Below are 14,987 nucleotides of genomic sequence, written 5' to 3'. Positions count from 1 at the left end.
TGTCCTGCCTCTCTATGGAGGACTTCAACACACCTGGTTCTCTCTTGTCCTGCCTCTCTATGGAGGACTTCAACACACCTGGTTCTCTCTTGTCCTGCCTCTCTATGGAGGACTTCAACACACCTGGTTCTCTCTTGTCCTGCCTCTCTATGGAGGACTTCAACACACCTGGTTCTCTCTTGTCCTGCCTCTCCATGGATGACTTCAACACACCTGGTTCTCTCTTGTCCTGCCTCTCTATGGAGGACTTCAACACACCTGGTTCTCTCTTGTCCTGCCTCTCTATGGAGGACTTCAACACACCTGGTTCTCTCTTGTCCTGCCTCTCCATGGAGGACTTCAACACACCTGGTTCTCTCTTGTCCTGCCTCTCTATGGAGGACTTCAACACACCTGGTTCTCTCTTGTCCTGCCTCTCTATGGAGGACTTCAACACACCTGGTTCTCTCTTGTCCTGCCTCTCTATGGAGGACTTCAACACACCTGGTTCTCTCTTGTCCTGCCTCTCTATGGAGGACTTCAACACACCTGGTTCTCTCTTGTCCTGCCTCTCTATGGAGGACTTCAACACACCTGGTTCTCTCTTGTCCTGCCTCTCTATGGAGGACTTCAACACACCTGGTTCTCTCTTGTCCTGCCTCTCTATGGAGGACTTCAACACACCTGGTTCTCTCTTGTCCTGCCTCTCTATGGAGGACTTCAACACACACCAAGCATACAATACATCCACCTGGAACACACACGCAAACACACACACTCACAAACACACACACACACTCACAAACACACACACACACTCACAAACACACACACACACACACACACACACACACACACACACACACACACACACACACACACACACACACACACACACACACACACACACACACACACACACACACACACACACACACACACACACACACACACACACACACAATCAACAGTTTTATTTAATTGATTCATTGTAATCACCACTGGGTTCCAGACAATAATTTCAAAGACATTCTGTGTTTGATGGGGTATGAAGTAATAGGATGTCTACCGATAGAGAAAGAGGCTTGTTATGCCCATGTACGTCACAGTTCATTTTAAACAGAGGTACAGTTATTAAACAGACACTCTTATCCAGAGCGACTGACAATAGTGAGCACATAATTATTTTAATTTTTTTCCATACTGGTCCCCCATGGGAATCAAACCACGATCCCAGGCGTTGCAAGCGACGTGCTCTATCAACTGAGCCACAGTCAATTTAACCAGTGACATCAATAAGGGATCAGAGCTTTCACCTGGATTCACCTGGTCAGTTTATGTGAAGGAAAGAGCAGGTGTTCCTAATGTTTTGTGCACTCAGTGTATATGGCTCTGGGTAGATGGAGCCAAAAACAGCTCAACATACTGAACATAGCATGATAGCAGGTACCTAACCATAACTCTCTGTAGGCTGATAGAGCACTGACCTCTAGTGGCTATTCCTCAGAATACACCATATCTATGGCAATTCTGATGTGTGTTTTCTGCTCTGCTCTCCATAGGGTTTCCCTGGTCGCGATGGTATGGAGGTGAGTCTGATTGTTATACACATTTTAATGTTTCTTTGTGTTTTTGACTGTTTTACTAGTACACAAGCATGTTATATAGTACTGTTCCTAGAGTCATGTTATTTAGTTTTGTGCACTAGCAGTTACAGTTTGGAGAAGATACACCAATTACATCTCTGTCATTCACAGGGCCAAGCAGGTTCACCTGGAAAGCCAGTAAGTCTCCAAGTTCCTACTCACACTACATAGCACAGTGTATAAGCATATAATATAATAATATATGCCATTTAGCAGACGCTTTTATCCAAAGCGACTTACAGTCATGTGTGCATACATTCTACGTATGGGTGGTCCCGGGAATCGAACCCACTACCCTGGCGTTACAAGCACCATGCTCTACCAACTGTGCTACAGAAGGACCATATATAAAGCACACTTTAAGTACATGAAGTTTATACCTGCATAGATGCCTATGTATGCAATGAGGTAGACGCTGGAGTATTGACCTTTGTTGATCCCTATGCACTCTCAGGGTGAAGATGGTGAAGCAGGATACGCAGGACCACAGGGACCCCCAGGGTCAAAGGTGATGATGCTAACGCTAACACACCTTCTCTTTTCATCTCTGTCAGACTAGCAACAGACCACCTGTGTTTTATTCTCTTATTATCTTCTCTCTCTTTCCGGCCGACCCTGCCTCTCATATCTCTCTCTCTTTCCGGCCATCCCTGCATCTCATATCACTCTCTCTTTCCGGCCGACCCTGCCTCTCATATCTCTCTCTCTTTCCGGCCGTCCCTGCATCTAATATCTCTCTCTCTTTCCGGCCGTCCCTGTCTCTCATATCTCTCTCTCTTTCTGTCCATCCCTGCCTCTCATATCTCTCTTTCCGGCCGTCCCTGCATCTCATATCTCGCTCTCTTTCCGGCCGACCCTGCCTCTCATATCTCTCTCTCTCTTTCTGGCCGTCCCTGCCTCTCATATCTCTCTCTCTTTCCGGCCGTCCCTGCCTCTATCTCTCTCTCTCTCTCTTTCTGGCTTTCCCTGCATCTCATATCTCTCTCTTTCTGGCCGTCCCTGCCCCTCATATCTCTCTTTCCGGCCGTCCCTGCCTCTCATATCTCTCTTTCATTCTGGCCGTCCCTGCCTCTCATATCTCTCTTTCCGGCCGTCCCTGCCTCTCATATCTCTCTCTCATTCTGGCCGTCCCTGCCTCTCATATCTCTCTTTCATTCTGGCCGTCCCTGCCTCTCATATCTCTCTTTCCGGCCGTCCCTGCCTCTCATATCTCTCTCTCATTCTGGCCGTCCCTGCCTCTCATATCTCTCTCTCATTCCGGCCGTCCCTGCCTCTCACATCTCTCTCTCATTCTGGCCGTCCCTGCCTCTCATATCTCTCTTTCCGGCCGTCCCTGCCTCTCATATCTCTCTCTCATTCTGGCCGTCCCTGCCTCTCATATCTCTCTCTCATTCTGGCCGTCCCTGCCTCTCATATCGCTCTCTCTTTCTGGCCGTCCCTGCCTCTCATATCGCTCTCTCTTTCTGGCCGTCCCTGCCTCTCATATCTCTCTCTCATTCTGGCTGTCCCTGCCTCTCATATCTCTCTTTCCGGCCGTCCCTGCCTCTCACATCTCTCTCTCATTCTGGCCGTCCCTGCCTCTCATATCTCTCTTTCCGGCCGTCCCTGCCTCTCATATCTCTCTCTCATTCTGGCCGTCCCTGCCTCTCATATCTCTCTCTCATTCTGGCCGTCCCTGCCTCTCATATCGCTCTCTCATTCTGGCCGTCCCTGCCTCTCATATCTCTCTTTCTGGCCGTCCCTGCCTCTCATATCTCTCTCTCATTCTGGCTGTCCCTGCCTCTCATATCTCTCTTTCCGGCCGTCCCTGCCTCTCGTATCTCTCTCTCATTCTGGCCGTCCCTGCCTCTCATCTTTCTCTCTCTCTCATTCTGGCCGTCCCTTCCTCTCATATCGCTCTCTCTTTCTGGCCGTCCCTGCCTCTCATATCGCTCTCTCTTTCTGGCCGTCCCTGCCTCTCATATCTCTCTCTCATTCTGGCTGTCCCTGCCTCTCATATCGCTCTCTCTTTCTGGCCGTCCCTGCCTCTCATATCGCTCTCTCTTTCTGGCCGTCCCTGCCTCTCATATCTCTCTCTCATTCTGGCCGTCCCTGCCTCTCATATCGCTCTCTCTTTCTGGCCGTCCCTGCCTCTCATATCGCTCTCTCATTCTGGCCGTCCCTGCCTCTCATATCGCTCTCTCTTTCTGGCCGTCCCTGCCTCTCATATCTCTCTCTCATTCTGGCTGTCCCTGCCTCTCATATCGCTCTCTCTTTCTGGCCGTCCCTGCCTCTCATATCTCTCTCTCATTCTGGCCGTCCCTGCCTCTCATATCGCTCTCTCTTTCTGGCCGTCCCTGCCTCTCATATCGCTCTCTCATTCTGGCCGTCCCTTCCTCTCATATCGCTCTCTCTTTCTGGCCGTCCCTGCCTCTCATATCGCCTCTCTCTCTCTTTCTGGCCGTCCCTGCCTCTCATATCTCTCTCTCATTCTGGCTGTCCCTGCCTCTCATATCGCTCTCTCTTTCTGGCCGTCCCTGCCTCTCATATCGCTCTCTCTTTCTGGCCGTCCCTGCCTCTCATATCTCTCTCTCTTTCTGGCCGTCCCTGCCTCTCATATCGCTCTCTCTTTCTGGCCGTCCCTGCCTCTCATATCGCTCTCTCTTTCTGGCCGTCCCTGCCTCTCATATCGCTCTCTCTTTCTGGCCGTCCCTGCCTCTCATATCTCTCTCTCTTTCTGGCCGTCCCTGCCTCTCATATCTCTCTCTCTTTCTGGCCGTCCCTGCCTCTCATATCTCTCTCTCTTTCTGGCCGTCCCTGCCTCTCATATCGCTCTCTCTTTCTGGCCGTCCCTGCCTCTCATATCTCTCTCTCTTTCTGGCCGTCCCTGCCTCTCATATCTCTCTCTCTTTCTGGCCGTCCCTGCCTCTCATATCTCTCTCTTTCTGGCCGTCCCTGCCTCTCATATCGCTCTCTCTTTCTGGCCGTCCCTGCCTCTCATATCTCTCTCTCTTTCTGGCCGTCCCTGCCTCTCATATCTCTCTCTCTTTCTGGCCGTCCCTGCCTCTCATATCTCTCTCTCTTTCTGGCCGTCCCTGCCTCTCATATCGCTCTCTCTTTCTGGCCGTCCCTGCCTCTCATATCGCTCTCTCTTTCTGGCCGTCCCTGCCTCTCATATCGCTCTCTCTTTCTGGCCGTCCCTGCCTCTCATATCGCTCTCTCTTTCTGGCCGTCCCTGCCTCTCATATCTCTCTCTCATTCTGGCTGTCCCTGCCTCTCATATCTCTCTTTCCGGCCGTCCCTGCCTCTCATATCTCTCTCTCATTCTGGCCGTCCCTGCCTCTCATATCTCTCTCTCATTCTGGCCGTCCCTTCCTCTCATATCGCTCTCTCTTTCTGGCCGTCCCTGCCTCTCATATCGCTCTCTCTTTCTGGCCGTCCCTGCCTCTCATATCTCTCTCTCATTCTGGCTGTCCCTGCCTCTCATATCGCTCTCTCTTTCTGGCCGTCCCTGCCTCTCATATCGCTCTCTCTTTCTGGCCGTCCCTGCCTCTCATATCTCTCTCTCATTCTGGCCGTCCCTGCCTCTCATATCGCTCTCTCTTTCTGGCCGTCCCTGCCTCTCATATCGCTCTCTCATTCTGGCCGTCCCTGCCTCTCATATCGCTCTCTCTTTCTGGCCGTCCCTGCCTCTCATATCTCTCTCTCTTTCTGGCCGTCCCTGCCTCTCATATCTCTCTCTCTTTCTGGCCGTCCCTGCCTCTCATATCTCTCTCTCTTTCTGGCCGTCCCTGCCTCTATCTCTCTCTCTCTCTCTTTCTGGCTTTCCCTGCATCTCATATCTCTCTCTTTCTGGCCGTCCCTGCCTCTCATATCTCTCTCTCTTTCTGGCCGTCCCTGCCTCTCATATCGCTCTCTCTTTCTGGCCGTCCCTGCCTCTCATATCTCTCTCTCTTTCTGGCCGTCCCTGCCTCTCATATCTCTCTCTCTTTCTGGCCGTCCCTGCCTCTCATATCGCTCTCTCTTTCTGGCCGTCCCTGCCTCTCATATCTCTCTCTCTTTCTGGCCGTCCCTGCCTCTCATATCGCTCTCTCTTTCTGGCCGTCCCTGCCTCTCATATCTCTCTCTCTTTCTGGCCGTCCCTGCCTCTCATATCTCTCTCTCTTTCTGGCCGTCCCTGCCTCTCATATCTCTCTCTCTTTCTGGCCGTCCCTGCCTCTCATATCGCTCTCTCTTTCTGGCCGTCCCTGCCTCTCATATCTCTCTCTTTCTGGCCGTCCCTGCCTCTCATATCGCTCTCTCATTCTGGCCGTCCCTGCCTCTCATATCGCTCTCTCTTTCTGGCCGTCCCTGCCTCTCATATCTCTCTCTCATTCTGGCTGTCCCTGCCTCTCATATCTCTCTTTCCGGCCGTCCCTGCCTCTCATATCTCTCTCTCATTCTGGCCGTCCCTGCCTCTCATATCGCTCTCTCTTTCTGGCCGTCCCTGCCTCTCATATCTCTCTCTCTTTCTGGCCGTCCCTGCCTCTCATATCGCTCTCTCTTTCTGGCCGTCCCTGCCTCTCATATCTCACTCTCTTTCATTCCTCCTTCTTCACTTGTTTCTTTCTGGAGTTTATCGCTCTTAACAGGTCTTGGGTGGGCAGCATGATTCTTCAGAAATACATCAAACACATAGCTTTCTCTCTCATTTGTACTCCCTTCATCTCTCCCTCTTTTTCTCTCACCATCTCTCTCTTCTCTCTGGTCCAATGTCCTGCCAGCCTCTAGCCAGTCCTAACCCCTCTCCCCTGGCCCAGTGATGTCATAGGGTATTTTAATACTGCAGAAACCCCAGCTGCCGGCCACTTGGCCTCTCTATCAGCTACAGGGTGCAACATGAAGTATGTGTGAACACACTCCTGGGACGCATAGCTGTCTGGCAGTGAGTCGAAATGAGCTGATGTTTGTGGTTACTGAAGTTGTTATCGTGAACAAACTGCTCTACTCCAGCTCAGAATGTGGCCAGGGATAGATGAAGGCCTACTGGACAGGTCTGGCCTCTCTACAGCCTGTAACACATATCTACTACAGGCCTGTTCTATGGTGATAATCCCTCTCAGTTCCTCTGGTGTTGTCCTTCACCACTACCCCTTTCAGCTGACATTATACCACTACAGGCAATCCTCCTACAGTTTAGGATATAGTCACATCTCTTACTGTGAAGTGGCTTTCTAACCCCTATGCCTCTGTGTGAACAGGGCCCGGCTGGTGAGAGGGGCATGGACGGACTCCCTGGGTTTAAGGTATGAGACCTCTAGATACAATAAAGATTGTTTCTTGTGACACAGACAATACATTTGGGTTTGTGTGTATTTTGTAGGGAGACAAAGGAGATATCGGAGAGCAAGGAGCCCAGGGAGACATGGTAGATATACACAGCCTATTAACCCACTAAGGATCAGATAAACTGTCACCTAACTTCTCATGTTATTATTGTATGCTTCTAAGTCCCCCTCTCTCTGTTCCTCTCAGGGTTACCCTGGTGAGAAAGGGGTTCCAGGCTCTACTGAGGTCATTGACTTCAATGGGAAGCTGCTAGAAGCCTTCCAGGTGAGTCCTCCCAGTCAGAGATGTAGACAATATACCTGGTGTGTATTTGAAGGTCCATAGACTCTCCTAGATAGGCTTGCAAAATTCAGTTAGCATTCCCAACATTCCCTGGTTTTCTGAAAATCACAGTTGGAAGGATTTCTGGAAGCCCTGTGAATTCTGGGAAAGTTGAATTTTGCAACTCTCCTCCTGGAGTATATTCAGACTTAACATGCTGCTGTTCCTCCCTGACAGGCCATCCAGACCATCAGTGTCAGGGTAATCCACTGTCACTGCATGGTGTGGTAGATGATGTGATCTGTGACTGATACTTAGACATAGGCATATACAGTCATACAAGTGAGTGTGCCCACACACACATACATTACACGTGCACACAAACACATACACACACACACACACAAGTGAGTGTACACATGTAACTTCATGGTCCTGTGTGAATACCCCCTGTTTTTTTCTGTGTGTTTGTGTAAGGAGGAAACTCTATCCCACAGCCCTGACATCAGACATATTAATGTCATTACTCTGTCACCACAACTAACTCCCTCTATTAACCAGATACATGTAACCAAAGTCTCCCGCTACCGTCCACTGTCAGCTCATGATGTATTTGAGCCAGTTTGCTACAGCGGGAAAATTATTATGCAGAAAAAGGAAATGGGGATTATAATTAATGGACATTTGTTTAGGGTTTGATGCATTTTTCGTAAGGGAAAGTCAAGTCTGAAGTTTCAAAGTGTAAATTACAAACTTTAGAAGCCATTTTAAACCTCAAATACACTATGAGTGTAGTTCATAGTGTTCTCCTGGGAGTAGGGTGATCACAGTAAGATCCTACGTCTGTACAGGACGCAACACTAAGCCACCATAAATACCTTCCAGCTGCAACACAATATCTGATTTTGCATAGCCTGAAGTGACGTTTTTAATCATGCAGAATCAAAACATCCTTCATTGCATTGTGTTATTGTTGCCTCATAGGATATGTGGCTTGAAATGAACCCTGGTATGTGGTGGTTTGATCTGTGATGTTGCTTGGGTTGAAATTTGAATGATATAATACATTGTAATACATAATACATATAATACATTGTATTGTATTGCATTGTACATTTTATGGCTCAATCCAGTCGGGACCCATAGTAAAGAGAGAAGGGGGCAGGGGGGTCTTTTAACTCATTTCACATTCTAGACACAAAGCTCTCCTCTTCATACAGAGAGACATTTCACTTCGTCATGCAGGGCCCCATGCTACATGCTAATAACAGATCCCTATCTCTTCAATGGCATGTGGTTCTGATTAAAAACCACTATACAGTGGGGCAAAAAAGTATTTAGTCAGCCACCAATTGTGCGAGTTCTCCCACTTAAAAAGATGAGCGAGGCCTGTAATTTTCATCATATGTACACTTCAACTATGACAGATAAAATGAGAAAAAAAAATACAGAAAATCACATTGTAGGATTTTTAATGAATTTATTTGCAAATTATTGTGGAAAATAAGTATTTGGTCAATAACAGAAGTTTATCTCAATACTTTGTTATATACCCTTTGTTGGCAATGAAAGAAGTCAAATGTTTTCTGTAAGTTTCACAAGGTTTTCACACACTGTTGCTGGTATTTTGGCCCATTCCTCCATGCAGATCTCATCGAGAGCAGTGATGTTTTGGGGCTGTTGCTGGGCAACACAGACTTTCAACTCCCTCCAAAGATTTTCTATGGGGTTGAGATCTGGAGACTGGCTAGGCCACTCCAGGACCTTGAAATGCTTCTTACGAAGCCACTCCTTCGTTGACCGGGCGGTGTGTTTGGGATCATTGTCATGCAGAAAGACCCAGCCACGTTTCATCTTCAATGCCCTTGCTGATGGAAGGAGGTTTTCACTCAAAACCTCACGATACATGGCCCATTCATTCTTTCCTTTACAAGGATCAGTCGTCCTGGTCCCTTTGCAGAAAAACAGCCCCAAAGCATGATGTTTCCACCCCCATGCTTCACAGTAGGTATGGTGTTCTTTGGATGCAACTCATCATTCTTTGTCCTCCAAACACGAGTTGAGTTTTTACCAGAAAGTTATATTTTGGTTTCATCTGACCATATGACATTCTCCCAATCTTCTTCTGGATCATCAAAATGCTCTCTAGCAAACTTCAGATGGGCCTGGACATGTACTGGCTCATTATCAGGGGGACACGTCTGGCACTGCAGGATTTGAGTCCCTGGCGGCGTAGTGTGTTACTGATGGTAGGCTTTGTTACTTTGGTCCCAGCTCTCTGCAGGTCATTCACTAGGTCACCCCGTGTGGTTCTGGGATTTTTGCTCACCGTTCTTGTGATCATTTTGACCCCACGGGGTGAGATCTTGCGCGGAGCCCCAGATCGAGGGAGATTATCAGTGGTCTTGTATGTCTTCCATTTCCTAATATTTGCTCCCACAGTTGATTGCTTCAAACCAAGCTGCTTACCTATTGCATATTCAGTCTTCCCAGCCTGGTGCAGGTCTACAATTTTGTTTCTGGTGTCCTTTGACAGCTCTTTGGTCTTGGCCATAGTGGAGTTTGGAGTGTGACTGTTTGAGGTTGTGGACAGGTGTCTTTTATACTGATAACAAGTTCAAACAGGTGCCATTAATACAAGTAATGAGTGGAGGACAAAGGAGCCTCATAAAGAATAAGTTACAGGTCTGTGAGAGCCAGAAATCTTGCTTGTTTGTAGGTGACCAAATACTTATTTTCCACCATAATTTGCAAATAAATTCATTAAAAATCCTTGTCTGTCATAGTTGAAGTGTACCTATGATGAAAATTACAGGCCTCTCTCATCTTTTTAAGTGGGAGACCTTGCACAATTGGTGGCTGACTAAATACGTTTTTGCCCCACTGTACATGTGTCCCTGGAGACCAGGTCTAGAGTAGGCCCATACAGATGAGCTGGTTACAACATGGAGCTAAGATCTGATGAGTACTCTGACAACCTATCTACCTCAGTTTACATGCTCTCTCTTAATACGTTTCAGAGAGAGTCCAACCTTGGGAAGGTGAACTCTGTCCCAACCCAAATCAGTTGTTAATCATTTCACCATACTGATTCCATCCGCTGTAATATTTAAGTGATGAACTTGGTAGTAAACATTGTGTGGCACTTCAGAATTGATTCATTTGTTTTTACGGCATTCAAATGATCTCTGTGGGTGGCTGTATTTCAGAAAATGGAGCAACTTGAAACAATAGTTGTTCGTAAATCTTTTCCGTTGCCATGGTTTTGGTGGAGCACAAAACTTAAACCTGGTGGAGAGGGAGAATCAGCATGTATTATACACCTCTGGGAATGAATATGATTTCCATCTTTTATTGCTTCGAGACCGCGCCGTGTTCCAGAGAGTACACACAACCGCTGCTTTGTGGCGGAGGGGACCAGGAGGCATGATGGAGCCGACCTGTCGCTCATCTCTAACCGCCACATGAAGGACCATGGTCTCCACATCCTTAATCCAGAATCCAGAAATAGAACCATGCATTAGCCCCAGGTCTAGGGTCAGCCGTCTCAGCCCTTACCCAGGAAACCGTCCATGCTGCATTGAGAGAATGTCAGTCTGAGTCCAGCGTTTCCATTCTCCTGCCCTGAGTGAGTTACTCCATCCTGCCCCATTAAAGTCTGTGGTGAGGAGAGGTTAGGATGCTATGGATGCTAATCGTGCTGGCTAGGTCTACTGCAACGTGTATGGGGTTGTTTTAGGTTTACTGCTGGTGGGTGGAGGTATTTGGTGTATTTGGTGTGTGTGTGTGTGTGTGTGTGTGTGTGTGTGTGTGTGTGTGTGTGTGTGTGTGTGTGTGTGTGTGTGTGTGTGTGTGTGTGTGTGTGTGTGTGTGTGTGTGTGTGTGTGTGTGTGTGTGTGTGTGTGTGTGTGTGTGTGTGTGTGTGTGTGTGTGTGTGTGTGTGCGTGTATCTCTCTCTTTCCGGGTCAGTGCTTTGTTTCCCTACATCCTAAGCTAAGTCAATATAACGGCTGTGTGTTAGTGCTTCAATTAGTATAATGATGTCTAATTTCAATGGTCTGGACAGGAAGGGAAAGACACAACATGTGCAGTGTTCTATGAAAGATGCAGCAGAGGTAACCTCTGGTACAAATATTAAACTGATAGTTAAGCCCCCAACATTTACGCTAATGAATAAACCAGTGAGAGTTTACTCTCGTCATTAAACATATACAGTACCAGTCAAAAGTTTAGACACAGCTATTCATTCAAGGACTTTTCGTTATTTTTACTATTTTCTACTTTGTAGAATAATAGTGAAGACATCAAAACTATGAAATAACCTATATGGAATCATGTAGTAACCAAAAAAGTCTGAACAAATCCAAAAATATTTTATATTGGAGATTCTTCAAAGTAGCCACCCTTTGCCTTGATGACAGCTTTGCACACGGTTGGCCAATGGAAAATTGGACATTCATGCTGCAGGCTTTGGAGTCTAGTCAAACTGGCCGGACCTCAACGACCTGTGCAACAGGACTGGAGTGAAGGTCAGGTGGACATGGACTGATATGTAAACTCAACCAGTGACGGCCTCTGATGTAGTTGTGCCAGATTGCGGTGTTGTTGTGGGGGCTTCTGTCACCCACATTAGAACATCTCATCCTACATCCAGGACAACACTCCTTGGTATCAGACGGATGCAGCTATAGCAACACTGGACCAGCCTGAGGCTCCAGGGGAAACTCATTGCTCTGGACTGTGCTGACCACCCTTTCAAATGAGGGGCTCATTTGACGGATACATGGAGCAGGCCTTTGCCGAGAAGCTGCTTAAATACCAACCCCTCGTGGCATGCATGGACAGCCTCAGGTGTAGGTGCTAGCTGGTGGTGCTGATATTTGGCAGTCTCGGCCACTTACACAGGCTTGCGGTGCGTGGCCTCCAGATTGAGGGCCTGACAAAAACTAAGGCAAAGCAATTGGATAGGTACTGCTCTGTTTCATCTGTCGTGGCCTAGCTGTTTGAAGAAGGAGGTGCTTTCAGGACTCTTGGGTGCCATGTATACAGGGACCTTTGAAATGTTTGGATCCTTTTTTTGTCAATTTGATTGGTTGATTAATATATTCCCGATTGTTTGCCCAAGCCTCCAAAGTCCTTCTCTGAGAGTTCAACCGTCCTAACCCCGGGGTTAATTATACCATCCATGTTGTGTGATACAATGCCAGGGTATTGTGTTTTGCCAACTGCATGCCCTGCCTGAATATGGCCATATTTGCATCAAAGCATCCATAACGAAGATGGTCCTCATCAGCGAGGAGAATAAGAGAGGACAATAAGAGAGGAGAATAAGAGAGTAGAATAAGAGAGGAGAATAAGAGAGGAGAATAAGAGAGAGGAGAGGAAAATAATGATTTGTTTGTTTACTGACAGGGTCATATTGTGAAATCCACAATGTTACTGTTTTTGCTGAACGCTGTGACACATTTAATTGAACTGATGCTTTGTATTTCGTGTAACCTCTCTCTCTATACATATATCTTTCTCTCTATATATATATATATATATATATATATATATATATATATTTCTCTATATTTTTCTCTCTCTCTCTGTCTGTCCCTTTCTAGGGCCCACCAGGATTACCAGGGTCCCCAGGTGGAAAGGTAAGGTCTTATTTATCTAACTATACACATGACATCTCTTCTATTAGTTTCTATAATCCATTCTATCAATATCCATTCTATCAATATCCATTCTATCAATATCCATTCTATCAATATCTGTTCTATCAATATCCATTCTATCAATATACAATCTATCAATATCCATTCTATCAATATCCATTCTATCAATATCTGTTCTATCAATATCCATTCTATCAATATACAATCTATCAATATCCATTCTATCAATATCTGTTCTATCAATATCCATTCTATCAATATCCATTCTATCAATATCCATTCTATCAATATCCATTCTATCAATATCTGTTCTATCAATATCTGTTCTATCAATATCCATTCTATCAATATACAATCTATCAATATCCATTCTATCAATATCCATTCTATCAATATCCATTCTATCAATATCCATTCTATCAATATCTGTTCTATCAATATCTGTTCTATCAATATCCATTCTATCAATATCCATTCTATCAATATCCATTCTATCAATATCCATTCTATCAATATGCGTTCTATCAATATCTGTTCTATCAATATCCGTTCTATTAATATCTGTTCTATCAATATCCATTCTATCAATATCTGTTCTATCAATATCTGTTCTATCAATATCTGTTCTATCAATATCCGTTCTATCAATATCCGTTCTATCAATATCCATTCTATCAATATCTGTTCTATCAATATCCGTTCTATCAATATTCGTTCTATCAATATCTGTTCTATCAATATTCATTCTATCAATATACAATCTATGAATATCCATTCTATCAATATACAATCTATGAATTTCCATTCTATCAATATCCAATCTGTCAATATCCATTATATCAATATACAATCTAACAATATTATTATTAATATACAATCTATCAATATCCATTCTATCAATATCTGTTCTATCAATATCCATTCTATCAATATCCATTCTATCAATATCCATTCTATCAATATACAATCTATCAATATCCATTCTATCAATATCCATTCTATCAATATCTGTTCTATCAATATCCATTCTATCAATATACAATCTATCAATATCCATTCTATCAATATCCATTCTATCAATATCCATTCTATCAATATCCATTCTATCAATATACAATCTATCAATATCCATTCTATCAATATCCATTCTATCAATATCCATTCTATCAATATCCGTTCTATCAATATCTGTTCTATCAATATCCATTCTATCAATATCCATTTGATCAATATCCAATCTATCAATATCCGTTCTATCAATATCCATTCTATCAATATCCGTTCTATCAATATACTGTGGCAGACGGCAGGGAGAGGTGAGGGGAGTGGTTATTGAGGGGAGATATCTTGCAGCCCACTGGCTCCACCCCATAGCCTTTGTTGGACTTCCTGCCCCAACGAGGAAAGGCTGTGTGTGAAACATTAAGCCAGAGAGTGCTTTGGGATAAAAGAGGAAGCAGCCTGCACAAGGGGGAAGAGAAAGGAGAGAAAAACCTGTGTTATGAAGAGTGGGAGAAGAGAGGACAATATCTGTGAGATTACCCGTTGTGACTTGGACTGTCGGATTACCCCCCTTGTGTACCGAACTGGATTGGCTGAGGACCCGAGTTTTAGGATTACTTCTGGAGAACAGAATGGACAACGAGAACGGCTTGTGGACTGTGAAGTAATTGGTGAATTCCCCCTTATTCCCCAGTGTACCAAAATCCCTAATAAACTCATCATTTGAATTCGAGTTGTGCTACTGGTGCATGTTTTGTTATTGAACTTGGTGATGTGGAAACCCCACGCCTGCTACATATGGTGGAGAATGCGGGCAACCCAAACCAAGCTCAATAACTAAACAGACACAGAGCACAATGGTGGAGGCGAACATAGCACAGCAGGCTATGCACTGGGAGCTGCTGGATGAACAGCGTCAGCAGACCGCTCTCCTGCGAGCTGAACTCAGTCAGCTGACAGCTGCCCAGGCCGGCATAGTGGCAGGCGCAGCAGTCTCTTGTCCCAAACCCAGTAGGTTTATACTGAAGCTGACAGAGGCTGACGACATTGAGGCATGCCTTCGAGAGGACGGCGGCTAGGGATAAATGTCCCCATGAGCAATGGGACAGCCTCTTAGCACCCTTCC

General features: G+C 45.9%; 1 protein-coding gene across 1 annotated transcript in view; it reads left to right on the top strand.

Annotated features, from left to right (window-relative positions):
• LOC118363365 (collagen alpha-1(XXIII) chain-like) overlaps window positions 1-14,987 on the top strand; it is a 76,932-nt gene that overhangs the window by 37,121 nt on the left and 24,824 nt on the right. The window contains exons 6-13 of the mRNA XM_052488103.1: window positions 1,542-1,568; window positions 1,737-1,763; window positions 2,080-2,133; window positions 6,845-6,889; window positions 6,967-7,011; window positions 7,119-7,196; window positions 7,431-7,454; window positions 12,803-12,838. Coding sequence (XP_052344063.1) covers window positions 1,542-1,568; window positions 1,737-1,763; window positions 2,080-2,133; window positions 6,845-6,889; window positions 6,967-7,011; window positions 7,119-7,196; window positions 7,431-7,454; window positions 12,803-12,838 — 336 coding nt within the window. The remainder of the gene's footprint in view (window positions 1-1,541; window positions 1,569-1,736; window positions 1,764-2,079; window positions 2,134-6,844; window positions 6,890-6,966; window positions 7,012-7,118; window positions 7,197-7,430; window positions 7,455-12,802; window positions 12,839-14,987) is intronic.

The sequence above is a fragment of the Oncorhynchus keta genome, chromosome 30 (assembly GCF_023373465.1).
Source record: "Oncorhynchus keta strain PuntledgeMale-10-30-2019 chromosome 30, Oket_V2, whole genome shotgun sequence".
Taxonomy (NCBI): domain Eukaryota; kingdom Metazoa; phylum Chordata; class Actinopteri; order Salmoniformes; family Salmonidae; genus Oncorhynchus; species Oncorhynchus keta.
This window is presented reverse-complemented; position numbering and strand designations above follow the sequence as displayed.